The 19624-nt window shown below is 42.0% G+C and overlaps 1 protein-coding gene across 1 annotated transcript in view; it reads left to right on the forward strand.

Annotated features, from left to right (window-relative positions):
- The window catches only part of Ash1l (ASH1 like histone lysine methyltransferase), a 160233-nt gene that overhangs the window by 104830 nt on the left and 35779 nt on the right, over positions 1–19624 (forward strand). Inside the window, exons 11-15 of the mRNA XM_059265644.1 lie at positions 1996–2202; positions 2388–2534; positions 17594–17702; positions 18434–18598; positions 18753–18847. Of these exons, the coding sequence (XP_059121627.1) occupies positions 1996–2202; positions 2388–2534; positions 17594–17702; positions 18434–18598; positions 18753–18847 (723 nt within the window). The remainder of the gene's footprint in view (positions 1–1995; positions 2203–2387; positions 2535–17593; positions 17703–18433; positions 18599–18752; positions 18848–19624) is intronic.

The raw sequence follows: 19624 nt of genomic DNA on the forward strand, positions 1-19624 counted from the left end.
GGGGATGATTATGTGTTATATATTATAATGTATATGAAGAAAATACTCTCAAAATCCCCCTTCTAGTTTTATGATCCAGTAAGTTATACTGTGGGCTTGTGAGCTAGTTCAGTGGGTTATTGCGCTTCCCAAAAACCACATGTTAGAAGGAGAGGACCAAATACTGCAAGGTGTCTTTGAGAACACATCTTGATTCATGGGCACCGTACATAACAGATAAGTAAGTGAAGTTAAAATTGTGATACAGCTGCGTGGTGGTGGCGCACACCTTTATTCCCAGCACTCGGGAGTCAGAGGCATGTGGGGTCTCTGTGAGTTCAAGGCCAGCCTGGACTACAGAGTGAGTTCCAGGACAGCCAGAACTATTACACAGAGAAACCCTGCCTTCAAAAACAAAGCAAAAAAAATTGTGATACAAAGCATTTGTTTTTTTTTTTTCTAACTTTTTTTTTTGTTTGTTTGCTTTTTTTTTTTTTTTTTAAGATTTATTTTATTTATTATATATACAGTGTTCTGCCTGCATGTGTCTTTGGAGGCCAGAAGAGGGCACCAGATCTAATTGCGGGTGGTTGTGAGCCACCATGTGGTTGCTGGGAATTGAACTCAGGACCTCTGGAAGAGCAGTCAGTGCTCTTAACCTCTGAGCCATCTCTCCAGCCCCCTGTTTTTTTTTTTAAGACATGTTTTCACTATGAATTTGAGGCAGCCTGGTCTACATAGTGAGCTTCAGTTCAGCCATGGCTACATAGTGAAACCATGTCTCAAAAAAGAAATTAATACAAATAAAAATAAATTCTGTTACAAAAAGGTTAAATTTCTTTCTAATTTTAAATACCTATTCTGGAAAATACATACACACAAAGATTATAACAAAGACTTTTGTTGCATTTCTGTACATTTTTTTTTTTTAACTTTTTCTAGGGGCTGGAAAGATAGCTCAGTGGTTGAGAGCACTGGCTGCTCTTCCAGAGGACCCAGGTTCAATTCCCAGCACCCCCATGGCAGCTGACAGCTGTTTGTAACTCCAGATCCAGGTGATCTGACACCAATGCACAGGGTTTCTCTGTGTAGTTTTGGAGCCTGTCCTGGATCTCGCTCTCTAGACCAGGCTGGCCTCGAACTCACAGTAAGACTTTGATCAGAACAGAACACCTAAAGATAAAGGAAAAGTCTGTAAATGGCCATGAACTGCTACAGAGTAAGATTTCAGTGTAAAGATCGTGGAGTGTTCAACAATAAGTAGCAAGGAAATCAATACCAGAGGACCAGCATGATTGCTCGGCAGACAAACACACTTGCTCCCAAACTGAAGACCTGAGTTCAGTCCTCAGGACCCACATGGTGGAAGGAGAGACCAACTCCCATAAGGTGTGGTTGGACATGTACACATGTGCTGTGCCTCGTACTCATCCCCAGTATACACAATCAACTAATAAATAAGTGTTCCTTAAGACTGGTGTTCTTCCCTTTCCTACTCTTCTTTCTGTTTCTTTCCTACTCTCAGCAGTTCTTTCTCAGGTTTGTTGTTGTTGTTGTTTTGTTTTTTCAAATCTTATGTTCCTAGCCAGGCATGGTAACACATGACTTTGATCTTAGCACTTGGGAGGCAGAAGCAGGTGCTTTTTTGAGTTTGAGGCCAGCCTGGTCTACAGACTTTCAGAACAGACAAGCATACAAAGAAGAAACCCTTTCTTGAGAAACCACAAAAAGAAGAGAACAGCAGCAGAAAGACTAGAGTGTCTGCAGCCATGTCACCCTAAAGGCATCCGATCTCATCAGAGAAACTAGAGGGTTGGGACTTTTATATAGCAGTAAAGAATTGTCTGTGATCTAACTCTAAAATTATGAAAGTTAAGTTTTGAATTATTTCATTTTGGATATTTAGCTACTCTTGTTAAAATTGTGTCATGAATAAAATTTAAAAATAATTTAAAGATATAAAATGTATGGAGTAAAAATGTGTTGTGTAAACTGACTATAATTATTACTTTCTAGAATGATCTTTGCTGAGTGTTCACCTAACACTTGCCCCTGTGGTGAGCAGTGCTGTAACCAGAGGATACAGAGGCATGAGTGGGTGCAATGTCTGGAACGATTTCGAGCTGAGGAAAAAGGTTGGGGAATTAGAACCAAAGAACCCCTAAAAGCTGGCCAGTTCATCATAGAATACCTAGGGGAAGTTGTCAGCGAACAAGAATTCAGGTAAATAATGAGATCCCAACACAGTGATGACTCTGCAAGGGAAGCTAATGATTTATAGGTGTGATTACAGATGTAATGAACACTTTTATGTTCACTCGTGATTCGTCATTGATAGTGTAGTAGGTGGTATAGCTGCCTTCCAATTTAATCAGTAATTGGCTTTTGGTTATTTCTCTCTTCCTCAGGAACAGGATGATTGAACAGTATCATAATCACAGTGACCACTACTGTTTAAATCTGGATAGTGGAATGGTGATTGATAGTTATCGCATGGGAAATGAGGCCAGATTCATCAACCACAGCTGTGACCCAAATTGTGAAATGCAGAAATGGTAAGAAAGCATGAAAGGGTGAATCAAAGAACTGTGCAGAGTGGAAGGTACTGAGGGCGCCAGAGATTGATCTGTTGTCATGCAGTTTACACAAAGCATTGTGGGAAGTTCCATTATACCAAGTCCTTCAGACAGAGTAAGCTTTTGCTGTGTCTTTAGTTTATCCTAACTACTCTTACCAGAAAAATAGAGCAGTCATGGTACTACTGACCCTAGTACTTACTGAATGCTTATTGGATGCTAAACAACTGCATTATATGTATGTCATTTTATTCAGCCAAGTTATATTTTGAATTCATTTACTCTAGTACATTAATCACAAGAGACAAAAAACGGGAAATGTGAGATTCTTTCTTAAGAGAAATGGTCAAATCTAACTGCGAAGAGAAAGAATTTTATCAAAGAAGCATTGAAGGGCTGGAGAGATGGTTAATGGTTAAGGGTACATACCACTCTTCCAAAGAACTGATTCCTATCACTTATAATTCCAGCTCTGGGAAGAGGCAACAGCTCTGGCCTCTGCCAGCACCTGCCCTCACGTGCACACACACACACACACACACACACACACACACACACACACACACACACTTACATACACATTCATTTTAAAATCATAAAAAGAAACGTGGAACATGTCTGCAATCCCATTCCTCAGAAAGCCAAGCAGGGTACTCAGTGGTTTAGAGTGTATACTGCTCTTGCAGAGCATCTGAACTTGGTTCTCAGCATCCTTATCAGTAGCTCACAATTGCCTGTAATTTCAGCTCCTCTAACAACCTGAATTTGATTCCCAGAACCCGCGGAGTGAAAGAAGAGAATCAATACCCACAAGTTGTCCTCTGACCTCTACACACAAATGCGCACGCATGTGCACATGGACACACACAATTAGAAGAAATAATATAAGGATAATATGAACAGCTTCATTTTTTCATGAATTTTATTAAATTAAGGTGTAATTCACATACACAAAAATACAAGTTTAAGTGTGTATTAATTTTTACCAATATATTCATCCACAGAATCTGCACCCCTAATGAAAACAAAACATAGCAAACATTTCAGGAAGTTAAGAGACTGGAGATGGAGCTCTAAGGTAGAGCACTTGCCTAGCAAGCACAGAAGCTAAATTTCACCCCTAGCTCTGCAAAGAGACAATAAGGCCGGTTGTGGTGATACAGGCCTTCCCCAAGCAGAGGCAGACAACCTCACAGCCTGCCTGATCTACATAGTGAATTCTAGGCCAGCTAGGGCTACATAGCTGGACCTTATCTCAAATAAACAAAAACAGGAAATTCCTAGATACGATCTCACTGTGTAGTCCTGGCTGGCCTGGAACTCATATATAGACAGACCAGGCTAGTCTCAGACTTAAAGCAGTTCTCCTGCCTCTGTATGCCGAGTGTGAGTGTTAGGATTGCAAGTATGAGTCACAGCATCCAACTTGCCCTTCTCCTATAAGTGAAAGTTTCTGTTTGGCCAACAACTCCCGAATACTCAGCAGCCACTTCCCAAATTACCACACAGAAGGTTATATTAACTATAACTGCTTGGCCATTAGCTCAGGCTTATTACCAACTATCTCTTACACTTAAATTAACCCGTAATTCTTATCTGTGTTTACCCACGTGGCTTAGTATCATTTCTCAGTACGGCATTCTCATCATGCTTCATCTGCATCTGGCTGGTGACTTTTTCTCCACCCTTTCTCTTCCCAGCATTCTAATCTGCTCGCCCTGCCTATACTTCCTGCCTGGCTGCTGGCCAATCAGTGTTTTATTAAACCAGTTTGAGTGACAAATCTTTACACTGTACAAGCTCATTATCCCACAGCATCTTCCCACAGTCAATCTCCCCATCTTCTAAAACAAATGTTAAGCTAGTTTTTATTATAATCTGTTTTATGGGATTTCTGGCCTTAACAAAGAATATACACAAACCCACACAATACATACATATACCTCACACACATGCACACACCTATAATCCCAACACTTGAGAAGGTAAAGCAGGAGAACATTGAGATTGAGGCCAGCCTGGGCTACATAGTGAAACTCTGTTTTGTTTTGTTTTAAAAAGAAAGAAAGAAATGGCTACACAGAGAAGCCCTGTCTTGAAAAAGAATAAAATAAAATAAAATAAATCAATAATAAAGAATGGCTGAAGAGGTGGTTCAGTTAAGAGCACTTGCTGCTCTTGCAGAGGACCTGTGTTCAATTCTCAGAACCAATGTATGCTTGTAACTACCTATAACTCCAGTTCCACAGCGTCTGGCTCCTCCTAGCCTCCAAAGTACCAGGTATGCACACAGTGCACAAACATACATGTAAGCATAAAATAAAAGAAATAAGTGGGGAGGAATGTAGCTGGAGTTTTCCTGCCTGGCCCACAGTCAGGATAAATCTCTCTCACCTGCCAGTCCCACAGCTGCTCAGACCAAACCAAGTAAACACAGAGACTTATATTGGTTACAAACTGTATGGCCATGGCAGGCTTCTTGCTAACTGTTTTTTTTTTTTTTTTTTTTTTTTTTTTTTGTTTTTTGTTTTTTTTTTTTTTTGGTTTTTTGAGACAGGGTTTCTCTGTGTAGCTTTGCGCCTTTCCTGGAACTCGCTTTGGAGACCAGGCTGGCCTTGAACTCACAGAGATCCGCCTGGCTCTGCCTCCCGAGTGCTTGGATTAAAGGCGTGTGCCACCACCACCCGGCTTGCTAACTGTTCTTACAGCTCAAATTAATCCATCTCTATAAATCTATACCTTGCCACGTGGCTCGTGGCTTACTGGCATCTTCACACGCTGTTTCTCATCGTGGCGACTGGCAGTGTCTCTCTGACTCAGCCTTCCACTTCCCAGCTTTATTCTCCTCCTTGTCCCACCTACACTTCCTGCCTAGCCAATGGCCAATCAGTGTTTTATTTATTGACTAATCAGTAACACATTTGCCATACAGAACATCCCACAGCGCTTCCCCCCCTTTTTTTTTTTTTTTCAAAAAGGAAGGTTTTAACCTTAACAAAGTAAAATTACATATAATTTGGGAATTTGGGCGTAGCTTCTCTTACTACTTCCTGCTGGAGGGGGGCGCTGTATCTTATGGGGAAACAAACAAAATTTTAGGATCATGGAGTAGTCCGTGAGGCTGTATCGTCTGAGCCAGTTGCCTTGAAACCATTCTGGATGTTGAATCATCTGGGCCATGGTGTCATCGGAGACCTTTCAGGGGGTCTTGGCTGGTCAAACCTGATGTATCTTAATCTGGAACAAATCCATAGCCTTTGGCTTTCTGTGGGAACAAAAGCAAAGTCTCCTTTCCAAAGCAACATATCCTTATATCCAAATTTTGAAGTCAAGGTATCTTTAAAATATACATATTGGCATAACTCAACAGCTTTTGTAATCAAATTTTTTTCTGCAGTTAAAAATCCCAAAGACAACACAATCCAGATTCTCTGTGTAATATCCATTTTTACGTGGCTTATTTTTTATATTAATTTTACTGTCTCTTTAAAGACTTTATTTTTTAAAACTATGTATTTGTTTCTATAACTGTATATACCACCTTTTTTGTCTCTTTCAAGCCTACGTATATTTTACACACATTGTAAACGATTACATCTGAATCTGTCTTATTGTGAATCTATTGCTGTAAACTGCAGCAGCTGTGGCTGCTGGCTCCGCCCACCTCAGCTTCCCAACGTGGCTACGTTTACCGCCAGCTCTGGGAGCTATCGTGGGTCTATGCTTTTATCCAAGCAGCGTGTAGCCCAGAAACCTCTTTTTTTGTTTTGTACTAGCGAAGGCTAAATCCACCACGCAGCTTAATGTGCCACTTCCAGAGGCCTCATTCCCGCCATACTGCAGGTTGAGCGCGCACACCAGAAACCCACAAGGAGCTCAAACCAGCAGCTGCCGCTCATTTGAGAGAGACAATTAGGAACTGTTTTTAGCTCCGTTTTAGAATCTTTTTTCTCAGTTTTTAGGTGGAAACTCTTGCCACCACGTTGGGCGCCGTTTGTAGCTGGAGTTTTCCTGCCTGGCCCACAGTCAGGGCAAATCTCTCTCACCTGCCAGTCCCACAGCTGCTTAGACCCAACCAAGTAAACACAGAGACTTATATTGGTTACAACCTGTATGGCCGTGGCAGGCTTCTTGCTAACTGTTCTTACAGCTCAAATTAATCCATCTCTATAAATCTATACCTTGCCACGTGGCTCGTGGCTTACTGGCATCTTCACACGCTGTTTGTCATCTTGGCAGCTGGCAGTGTCTCTGACTCAGCCTTCCACTTCCCAGCTTTATTCTCCTCCTTGTCCCACCTACACTTCCTGCCTAACCAATGGCCAATCAGTGTTTTATTTATTGACTAATCAGTAACACATTTGCCATACAGAACATCCCACAGCAGAGGAGGATGACATAGGTATGCATGTCTTTAATCCCAGCACTCCAGAGGCAGAGGCTGGTGGGTCACATGTGAGTTCCAGGCCAGTCAGAGCTGTATAGTAAGACGAACACACAAAAACAAAACAAACAGAAAAAGCACGAGGACAGTGAGGGTGCTCAGCTAGTAAAGATGACTTCATCCAAGCCTGATAGCCTGATCAACTCCCAGTAGTTGTCCCTACCTCCACACGTGTGCTCTAACACACACACATGTACACACGCCAAGTACAAAATAAATGTTTGAAAATCATACTAAAATAAACTGAGTATCTTTGTTCATTTGACATATGGTCCCTCGATGTAGACCAGACTGTCCTAGAACTTGCAGAGATCACCTGCCTCTGTCTCCTGAGTGCCAGAATTAAAAGCATGCACCACCACTGCCTGGCATAACTGAGATTTTTTAAAATTTATTTATTGGGTTTTTGAGACATGATCTCCTGGATGTCCTGGAACTTAATATGTAGACCAGTCTGGCCTTGAACTCACAGAGATACACCTGCCTCTTCTTTTCCAAGTGCTGGAATTAAAGGCATGTGCCACCACACCCAGCTCTAAATTTATTTAGGAAAGGTTAGAGGAAAAGGGAAAAACACATTTTCCCAAAAATGATGTAATAACTAGGAACTCTGAATATATACCCTAAGAAATTGAGTCTAGAGTTAAAATCATGTACCGAAATAAACTTGAGGCCCATATCGTCACTTAGATATACTTTTTATTTATTTTGCTTTGTTTGTTTTGAGATAGCATTCCCTGTAGCCCAGGCTAGCCTTGAGCTTTCCATTTTGCTGATGATGACAATGAGCTTTTCTATGACATTTATGTGTGTATTTGTTTGTTACTCGTGTGTATGTGTGCACACCGATGACACGGAGCACATGTGGGTGCCCGGGCATTTGTTACTCGTGTGTGTGTGTGTGTGTGTGTGTGTGTGTGTGTGTGTGTGCGCGCGCGCACTGATGACACGGAGCACATGTGGGTGTCAGGGCACGACTTGTAGACATCGGTTCTCTCTGCCATGTGGGTCCTAGGGACTGAACTCAAGTCACCAAGCTTGGTAGCAATTACCTGTACCCACTGAGCCATCTTGCCAGTCTGACCTTGAGCTTCTGATCCTTCTGTGTATAATTCAAGATTCAACTGGGTACAGGAGACCATTTCTCAAAAGGGAGGTGGTGAGGACTAGTCTTAAAATCCCAGGCTTCATCATGGTGAGATGGCTGATCGGGTAAAAGGCACTTGCTGCCTAGCCTGAAGACCTGCATCCAATTCCTAAGACCCAAACTGGGAAATTGTCCTCTGAGATCTTCATGTGCTACACAGACACACACATACACACACACACACACACACACACACACACACACACACACAGTCAGTAAATACAAAAACTGAAAAAAATTGAAGATTTTTGTCAACAACTTTAATTCCCTTTGTACTGATGGCCCTAACTAAATGATGCAGCGAGGAAAGGAAAAACTAAAATGGTAGATGAAGAGACCGTGAGCTCAGCAGTTTGCATGGGAAGCACACCTGGGATTCTTAGGTGCTGTCTCAAAGAACCCACACCAACCAAATAGATTAGAAATAAGCCAGGGCTAAAATACAGCTCAGTCAGTATAGTGCTTGCCTAGGATGCCCAAAACCTTGGGTTTGATCCCCATCAAGACATATAATCTCAACCCTATAATCTCAGCCCTCAGAATGTGGAGACAAGAGGATCAGAAGTTCAAAGTCAAACTCTACTCCTGAGGCCACCCTGAGCTACATGGGACCTTGTCTCAAAATGAGTTTTCACTGTCATTAGGCACAAATGATAATGATTATATACATGGAGGTTTTGGAGCAGTTTCTTGGAGGAAAAGAGTTCTTATTTTCTACTTTCAGTGTGCTAACAACCAAGTACAAGGTAATGCTCAGGCAGAAGAGGACCCAAGTTCAGTTCCCATCACTCATGTCAGGCTGGTCAAAACCTAAATTCCACTTCCAGGGAATCCAGTATCACCTTCTGGCCTTCACAGACACCTGCACACACAGGCATACATTCACATAGATTTATTTTTAAATTTATTATTTAAAAATAAAAGTGCTGAGCACAAGTGGTGGTACATACCTTTAATCCTAATATTTGGAAGGCAGAGACAAGTGATCTTTGTGAGTTTGAGGCCACCCTGGTCTACAGAAAGAGTTTCAGGCTAGTCAGGGCTGCAGAGTGAGATCCAGTCTCAAAAAAGAAAAAATTAAAGTGAAATAAAAAGTAAAAAACAATACTATCTATAGTCACTTCATTAAAGACTAATCTCTAAGGGCCGAGAGTTGGATCAGCAGTTGCTAAGAGCACTAGCTGTTCTTCCTGGTTCAGTACCCATGTAGCAGCTCACAATGGTCTTTAACTCTAGTCCCAGGGGATCCAACCCCTTTTTCTGACCTTAGTGAGCACCAGGCACCTGTATGGCACACATATATATATACAAGCAGGCAAAACAGTCATACATATAAAGTACTAGGAAAATAAGAATCCTTAATACCTAAAAATCAACCTTAAAGAAAGTTAGACCTTTGTGGTAAGATCCACTAGACAAAACTTTGTGAACAGATGTGTCTTATTCAAGGGCTAGGAATCAATCTTTGTACCTACTCTTCCACCTCAAATTTTGAGACTAGCTTGGGTTATATACTGTCTCAAAAAGGGGAGGGACACTAAGGAACTAACATTAGTTACAGCGCATAGTGCACAGACATGAGAACTTGTTGCCACAGCTCCAGCACCCATGTCAAAAGCCAGGCGTTCATGGTTTGTGACCCTAGCGTGAGATAAGTGGAGGCAGGCAGATCCCCAAAAGCTTCTTCGCCAGCCAGCGTACCCAGTCAGTGAGCACTGCTTTCAATGAGAGATCCTATACATTCAGGAGTCTAGTCAGGAGGGAGGAAAGAACAGTGGCTGGAGAGTACCGTTACACACTCATACAAACATGTACATGTATGCAAAACACACCGTTTTTAGTAATAAATAGGGCTGGTGAGGTGGCTCAGTGGATAAAGGCATTTGCCATCATGCCAAACATCCTTAGTTTCATTTCTCCTACATGAGAAGGTGAGAGCCCGCTCCTGAAAGTTGCTCTCTGACCTCCATACACACTGTAGCATGCACACGCACACCCCACACACTTTAATATAGTAAAGAATAATGGCATGCATTTTAGCAGCACACATACTAAAATTGGAATAAAGGAAGATTAGTGAGGCCCTGCTTAAAGATGTCGTACAAATTCATTAAGCAGTCGATACTTTTCAAAATGATAATAGGGGCTGAAGAGATAATAGCTCAGTGGTTAAGAATGCATACAGCTCAGTTCCCAGAACCCATACTAGACAACTCACATCTGCCTGTAACTCCATCTCAGGGAATCTGACACCTCTGGCCTCCCCCTGTATACCTGCCCCCTCCCCTTACAGACAGACACAGACACAATTAAAAACAAAATAAATGCTTTTTTTCCGGGGTGGGGAGGTGGTTTCAAGACAGAGTTTCTCTGTGTAATAGCCCTGGCTGTCGTGGAACTCTGTAGATCAGGGCGTTGAACTCATGTAGATCCACCGACCTCTGCCTCTCAAGTGCTAGGACTAAAGGCGTGCGCCACTACCACTCGGCAAAATAAATGCTTTTTAATAATAAAAGAATTTTAATGTCAATGCTGTCAAGTTGACCTATAAATTCAAATATGAATCAATTGTGGAAATTGACAAGCCCATTGCTAACATATATGTAACTCTCTGGGTCTGGTAGTACATGCCTTTAATCCCAGCACTGACAAGAAGAGACAGGGCTTGAGAGTTGAAAGCCATGGGGCTGAAGAGACGGCTCAGTGCTTAAGAGCATTGGCTGCTCTTCCAGATGACTGGGGTTTGAGACCCAGCATCCATGTGGTATATCAGTTATCTGTAACTCTAGTCCCAAGGGATCTGACACCTGCTTCCGACTTCTGCAGACAGCAGACATGCATGTGGTGCACAGCTATACATGCAGCAAAACACCCATACTCATAAAAAAATAAAATCAATTTTTTTAAAAAAAGTTTAAAGCCAGACTCATCTGAATGAGACCCTGTCTTAAAATTACAAAATGGTAAGTCACATAGAATACAGGGCAGATACAGAGGAAAGCAGTGATAAGCTAATGAAAAAAAATGTAAGGACTTGTCTTACCAAATTTCAAGCCTTAATATAAAAGTTCCTAGGTAAAACAGTAAGCAGATATCCTTTGCTTGGGCTAGAGAATAAATACGTAGATTCCAGGCAGAGTTTGATAGACTTTCACCTGGTTCATGACAGTGCTGCTCTTCAGTAAGGGTAGTTTTTCAATTCCTTTTCAATCCTAAGCCACATGTGACTGTAAGTTTCCAGAAAGATAGCACAGGTTATTTTCTCAGACTTAGGGTAGGTTCAGATGGCAGGTACAGATACCTCAAAAAGGATTGACCATGCTTTTTTCAAATTGATTTTTTTTCAGCTTGATAAATTAATATTTCTGAAGCCAAGCATGATGACACACATGTATAATCAGACTTTGAGACAGAAGGACCACCATGATTCTGAGGCCAGATTGGCCTATGTAGTAAGACTGTCTCAAATATTCAAGAGTGGGATGGATTTCTTTCTTTCTTTCTTTCTTTTTTTTTTTTTGTCCGAGACAGGGTTTCTCTGTGTAGCTTTGCGCCTTTCCTGGAACTGGCTTTGCAGACCAGGCTGGCCTCGAACCCGCACAGAGATCCGCCCTCCTCTGCCTCCCAAGTGCTGGGTTTAAAGGCGTGCGCCACCACTGCCCAGCTAGGGATGGATTTATTTCTAATCATCCTCAGTAACAGTACTTATCTGTTACTCAGTTATCAGTACTATCTGTACACTAAGACAACCCTAAGTTTGATCTCACCCCTTTTCCTAGTTAGGGCTACTGTTGCTGTGATGAAACACCATGACCAAAAGCAACTTGTGGAGGAAGGGTTTATTTCATTCACAGTCCCATATAACAGTCCATCATCAGAAGCAGTGAGGGCAGGAACTCCGGCAGGGCAGGGACCTGGAGGCAGAGCTGATGCAGAGGCCATGGAGGGGTGCTACTTATTGCCTCGTGGCTCACTGGTTAGGTCAGTGAGTTCCAGCTGCAAAAGGATGTCAGCATCTGGACTTCACACACATGTACACACACAAACACACACACACACACACACACACACACACACACACACACACACACACACACACAAATACTTAAGCCTAAATCAGCACGTAAAGGTATTGCCAAGCCTAAGGACTGACTTTGGTCCCTGGTACACACACGATGAGTATAGAGAACTGACTCCACTGGCTGACCCCTGGTGTCAACATATGGTTTGTGACACGTGAGCACCTGCACATAGATCCACACAAAACAATGATAAGTAAATAATAAATAAAGGTATTGCATGCTCAAAGAAGATATTTGCACATGTTTACCTGAGAAAGGACTGTGTGTTTACTCAGAAGCTATAAAACCAGGAAGACAATACCTCTTCTTAAGGGGGAAAAAAAAAAGAAAAGGTTATTTGTCTACACGTTGGAGTATGTGTAAGCTCTCAGAGTTCAGAATGGCGTCTGGTGCCTGAGCTAGAGCTGCCTGACTTGCATGCTGGGAACTGAACTTAGATTCCGTAGGCTAACAGCAAGTGCTCCTAATCACTGAGCCCTCTCTGGCTTCCCCATTGTTTAAAAAATGAAAGAATAAATACTGTTAAAAAAAAAAAAAAAAGAAAGAAAGAAAGATAGGCTAGACATGATAAAAAAAATAACATATCTGTCATTCCAACACTCAAGAGATGGAGACAGACAGATCAGGAGTCTGCAGTTTAAGAACAGCTTGGGCTTCATGAAACCTTAAATAAAAAATATTTAATGGATTTGATACTGTTTGAAGATCAGTCTGTACCCTCCAAAATGTCTAGAATTAAGAACTGACAATACAAAATGTTCACAAAATAGTGTAGAAGCAAGCCAAGCAAGGTGGCACATGCCTTTAATCCCAGAACTCAGGAAGCAGAGTTGGATGAATCTCTATAAGTTCCAAGTCATCCTGGTCTACAGAATAAGAACCAGTCTAACAAAAAAGGATAGAGCAATAGGAACGATGTTTAACTGCTGGTGACATGTGAATTTGTCTAACTTCCTTAAAAGCATATCATTGCCTACTAAAAACCCAGCAACCCCATCCTATTCCTGGTATAAGCGTATGGCCTTAATAGGGGCTGGAGAGGTGGCTCAGAGGTTAAAAATACTGGCTGTTCTTCCAGAGGTCCTGAGTTCAATTCCCAGTGACCACATGGTGGCTCACAAACCATCTTATAATTCTATCTAGTACCTTCTTCTGGCATGCAGGCAGAACACTGTATACATTATATATATATATATATATATATATATATATATATATATATATATATATATATATATATATATATCCTTGAAAAATTACTAGATGTGTTCAAGACATGTCTAGCTCTTTGACCAGTCTTGACACCTTGAGAACAGGACTTCCAAAAGAGCCATAAAGAACACCTGCCCTTTTTTTTTTTTTTTTTTGAGACAAGGTCTCTTGACATATGCCTGAAGTCCTGGAACTTAAGATATAGACCAAACAAGCCTCAAATTCACAGTGACTCCAAACTTTTTGTTTGTCAATCAAACAACAGCAGAAGAATCTGGGAAAAGATAATTTGGAATCATGGAAACAGTAGTTCCTGCCAAATTATGAAACAACCTTCCCACAGAGGCCATTGAATGCAGAATTAATGATGCTATACCCCTTGTGGATTTAAACTAATGAAAGAGTAAATTAAAGGGGGGTGGAAGACATGTACAAGAATCTACACATAAAACTTTTGTGTTTTCTCTTCTTTTTGCAAGAGTCTCGCTATTTATCTTAGGCTAATCTGAAAATCAAGATGCTTCTACTTTAGTCTCCAAGGTGCTGAGGTTCAGGTAGGCAACATCACATCTGCCCTGAAAGATTTGTATATTAACTAGTAACTATAATCTGTCAACTATTTATCAGCAGTAGCATAGGTATATAAAGTGTGTTTTTTTCCCTTATGTGGAAAATTGTACAGTATCTAAAGGTACAAACTGATTATACAATTGGGTGTGACCCTGGGTAAAATAGACTGGGTATATGAGTGCACATACTAAGGTATGGGCTTAGTAGATAAAGGTGCTTGCTGCCAAACCTGAATTTAATCCAGGAGGCCTGCATAGTGTGGGGGGTGGGGGGGAACAGAACTGACTCCCACAAGTTGTCCTCTGATCTCCACATACAGGCTATGACATTTGCATGCCACACTCAGAATAAGATCAATAAGATTTTTAAAAGGCGGGTGTGGTGGCACACATTTTTAACCTGCGCACTTAGGAAACTAAGGCTGGAGGATAGCAAATTGCAGACCAGCCTGGGACTACATAGTAAGACCTCATCCCAAAAAACCAGAAAATACTGAGTCTGGGGTGGTGGTGCGTGCCTTTTTTTTTTTTTTTTTTTTTTTAACATCCTGACTGCAGCTGCAGGTTTCCCTCCTCTCCTCTCATTCCCACTCCCCCGCCTCCCCTCTGTCCTCCCCCAATACACTCTTTTTTTCTGTCCAGAAAGGGGCCACAAAGCATGGCATATCACGTTGCAGTAGGACTAAGCAACTCCCTCGTATTAAGGCTGGGCAAGGCCACCCAGTATGAGGAAAAGGTTCCCAAAAAACCAGCCACAGCATTAGAGACAGCCCCTGCTTCCACTGTTAGGAGTCCCACAAGAAGACCAAACTACACGACTCTCATATATATGCAGAAGGCCTAGGCCAGTCCCATGCAGGCTCTGTGGTTGTTTCAGACTCCATGAGCTCATGTGGGCCCAGATTAGTTGTCTCTATGAGTTTTCTTGTGATGTCCTTGACCTCTCTGGCTCCTATAATCCTTCTCTCTTCTTGGCCTAATGTTTGACTATGGGTCTCTGCATCTGTTTCCACCAGTTGCTGGATGAAGCTTCTCTGGTGACAACTGGGGTAGTTACGAATCTATGAGTATAGCAGAATATCATTAGGCATCATTACATTGACATTGTTTTTTTTTCTCCAGTTGTCTTTAGCTCTATTCTAGGTCTCTGAGCCTTTCAGCCTCTGGGTCCTGGCATCCAGGCAGTGTCAGGGGTAGGCTCATTCTTGTGCCATGGGGCCTCAGGCTGGACCAGTCATTGGTTGGCCATTCCCGCAATCTCTACCAGAAGCAGGCTGATCTCTGAGTTCAAGGCCAGCCTGGTCTACAAGCGAGTTCCAGGACATCTAGAGCTGTTACACAGAAAAACTCGGTCTCAAAACAACAAAACAAAAACTACTGGGATTAAAAGCGTGCCCCACCACCGCCAGGCTGAGCCCTTGTTCTTTTTTGGAGGCAGAGGCAGGTGGATCTCTGTCAGTTCAAGGCTAGCCTGGTCTACAGAGCTCATTCCAGGACAGCCAGGGCTCCACAGAAAAACCCTGTATTGAAGAAGGAAAAAAAAAAAAAACAAAAAAAACCAAAAACACACACACACACAAAGGCTGAGTAGATGGCTCAACCATTATAGAGTACTTGTTGCTCTTGAAGTGAACTGAGTTCAGTTTCTAGTACCCGTGTAGGGCAACTTAGAACTAGCTGTGACACTAGCTCTTGTGAATCTTATACTGTTCCAGCTTCTGCAGGTACACACACACACACACACACACACACACACACACACACACACACACGGCATACACCCCTCCCACAGAGATATACATATACACATCAGTTTAACTCCCCCCCCCCCCCCAGACAGGGTTTCTCTGTGTAGCTTTGCGCCTTTCCTGGATCTCGCTCTGTAGACCAGGCTGGCCTCGAACTCACAGAGATTCGCCTGGCTCTGCCTCCTGAGTGCTGGAATTAAAGGCATGTGCCACCACCGCCCGGCCAGTATTTTTAAAGGCTGGAGAGCTAACACAGTGCTTAAGAGCACTTGCTACTCTTGCAGAGGACCTCGGTTCAGTTCCTAACACCCACATGGTGGCTCACAACCATCTATAACTCCAGTTCCAAGGGATCTGGTCTCTTCTCTGACCTCCACAGGCACCAGGCATGCACATGGTACACAGACATACAGGTACAACATTCATACACATAAAATAAAAATAAATCTTTTTTTAAAGTATAGATTATATTGTCTGATCCCATGTATTTGAAGTACAAAATAGACAAAACTAATACACAGTGGTAAAGATGAGAAAATACAGATCTTTTGGGGCTGGGTACTGACTTAGGGGCTTTCTGAGAGATTATACAGGTAGTACAGGGAAGCATTTGCTTGTTTGGATTTTTTGTTTTAGTTTTGTATGGCATAGGTTTGTTTTATTTCCTAGGGATTGAACCTAGAACTTCAACTGTACTAGGCAATTCTCTTTTATTTTTTCAAGGCAGGGTCTCATTTAGCCCAGGGTGACCTCAAACTTTCTATGTAACCAAGGCTGGCTTTGTACTCCTGAGCATCATACTTTGCCACAGAATGATAAAATTATTAGCAAATGCTACCACTCTTTGTTCTTGGGGCAGTGCTTGGTTGAGTTTGTTTGTTTGTTTGATTGATTGATTGATTGAGATGGTGTCTCACTGTGTAGTCCTTGTCTGGCATGAACTCTTCAGTGTTCATGGTGGTACTCACCTTTTATCCTAGAACTCAAGAGGCAAAGACAGGATATTTGTGAGGTAAGGCCAGCCTTGTCTACTGAAAGAATTCAGGGAAGCTAGGGCTACAAAAAAAATCTGGGGGGAGGGGGGGACACACACGCTCTCTCTAAGGCCAAACTCGGTGATGCTTGTTTGTGATCTTACCACTGGGGTGGTTGAAACAAGAGGATGGATCAGCATTAATTTGAGGCTATGTGAATAAGGGTCTGGGAATATAGCTCAGCTGAAAGAGGGACTGCTTACCATGCACAGAGGCCTGGCTGGGTTCAATCACCAATACCTCATAAATCCTATGTGGTAACATGGGCCTGTAATTGTAGCACCCAGAAGGTGGAATCAGGAGGATCAAAAGTTCAAGGTCATTCTTGGTTACCTAGTGAGTTTGAGGTCAACATAAGTTACTACCTGACACCATGCCAAATGATGATGATGATGATGATGATGATGATGATAATAAGCTGGGCTTGGTCCTGTACATCTTTAATCTAGGCACTCAAGGCAGAGACTGGCAGATCTCTTTGTGTTTGAGGCCAGCCTGGTCTACAGAGTGAGTTCCAGGCCAGCTGGGGATACACAGTAATACTTCTTTTTTTCTAGGTACGGGGACTGGGTAGGGGTTTCATACATAGCTTTGGCTGTTCTAGAACTCAGATCTGCTTGCCTCTACTCCTGAGTGCTGGAATTAAAGGCATGATGGCAGATGACTCTGGTAAAATAAAAGGAAAGGAAATAAAAGGAAAAGAACATAAAAGAAAGACAAGGCTGTAGTGCAGTGTAGGGTACTTCCAAAGTATACTTGTGGTAAGAAATCCCAACTTTTAATTTTGGTATTTTCTAAATAGGTCTGTTAATGGAGTGTACCGAATTGGACTATATGCACTTAAGGATGTGCCAGCTGGGACCGAGCTCACCTATGATTACAACTTTCATTCCTTCAATGTAGAAAAACAGGTAAGAATTTAAATTCAGGAGGGAGCCATTGAGAGAAGACGACTTCTCTCCACTCTCTCCGATGTGAATCTCACTGTCTCAGAACTCTGAAGACCACATGACCTGCTGGCTGGTGTTCTTCAGTCTTGTCTTGCTTTGGTCTCACTTTTTGAGATAGAGTCTTGCTTTATAGCCCTGGCAAGCCTAGAACTTGCTATGTAGACCAGGCTGGTTTTGAATTCGAAGCAGTCCTCCTACCTTCCAAGTGCTAGGATTACAGCATGTGCCACTATGCCCAGGTTTTATATTTGCTTTGGCTGGTTGGTTGATTGGTTTGTAGCAGGGTCTAAGGTATCCCAGGCTGATCCCCAAACTTAATTTGTCGCTTGGGTGTTCTGATTTATCTGTAGAGTGCCAAGATTATAGGTGTGCATCATACTTCAGTGGTATTATCAGTCACTTCCCTCCCTTTCCTCTTCTCTTCCTCTTCCTTCCTTTTGGTTCATTTGAGTCAGGCTTCCCTCAGATATGCTATGTTGTAGGGTACGCTCCAGATCTTCCTGCCTCCATCTACCAAATGCTAAGATTCTAGGGATGGACCAATAGAGTATATTTCAGTTGATCATTTGCTTATTTGCATTTACAATCTTTGATTCAGGCTTAAAACTTTAGGGATCCAGGTGCTCAGGCGTCCTCTTTGAACTTATAAAAGAGATGTGAACAGGGTTAAAAATAATTATCTTTCCTTACAGCAACTTTGTAAATGTGGTTTTGAGAAGTGTCGAGGAATCATTGGAGGCAAAAGTCAGAGGATGAATGGACTCACTAGCCATAAAAGCAGCCAGCCTATGAGTACACATAAAAAGTCCGGACGGTCAAAAGAGAAGCGGAAGTCTAAGCACAAGCTGAAGAAAAGGGTGAGTCATGATCTCATGGCTGTCCCTCACGGCTGCTCTCAGTCCCCTTCAGGTCACCACAGGGTTGCATCTTAACATTGACTTTACAATTTTAGAGGTGATATCGATTTATTCTTTTTTTTTTCCTTGTGCTCTCACCCACATGAATTTTTAGAGAGGACATCCCTCTGAAGAACCCAGTGAGAACATCAATACCCCAACAAGATTGACTCCACAATTACAGATGAAGCCAATGTCCAATAGAGAGAGGTAAAAAGGGTTTTTAATATTGAGTTCTTTTTAAATAACTTTAAAAAGTTTTTATATGATTTGCTTGTCAACAAAATATTGCTAAACTTCATGAAATTGGTCTGTTTTCTACATGAGGTCTTAATTCAACTATAGACAAAGGTGTGTGTGCTTTTGTTTTTGTTTTTATACAGGGTCTCACTGTGTAGCCCTGACTGGCCTAGAATTCACTATGTAGAGCAGGCTTTCTTCAAACTCAGAGAACCACCTGCCTCTGCCACCAAATGCTGAGATTAAAGGTGTGTGGCACCATACCCAGCTGTATGTGTTAAAGAGAAACTTAAGCCAAGCATGGTGGTGCATGCCTGTTATCCCAGCACTGGGGTAATTGAGGCAGAAAAAGAAGAGTTCAAAGCAATCCTTGGCTATATTGAGATCAGGGCCAGTCGAGGCTACATGAGATCCTTACTAAAAGAAAAGGAAAAAAAAAATTAGCAATATCCATGACTTCATTACCAATATTCAAAAATATTTGCATTTTATGTTATGGGTATTTTAAACATCTCATATTATTATTTATCACTGCATAATTATTACTATAGCTGTTAGACCAATTCTGTATGATACTATCCATTAAGAATTAATATAGGGGGCCTGGAGAGATGGCTCAGAGGTTAAGAGGCTGCTCTTCCAGAGGTCCTGAGGTCAATTCCCAGCAACCACATGGTGACTCACAATCATCTATAATAAGGTCTGGTACCCTTTTCTGACCTGTAGGCAGAACACTGTATATATAAT

This window comes from Peromyscus eremicus, chromosome 6 (assembly GCF_949786415.1).
Source record: "Peromyscus eremicus chromosome 6, PerEre_H2_v1, whole genome shotgun sequence".
Classification (NCBI taxonomy): Eukaryota; Metazoa; Chordata; class Mammalia; order Rodentia; family Cricetidae; genus Peromyscus; species Peromyscus eremicus.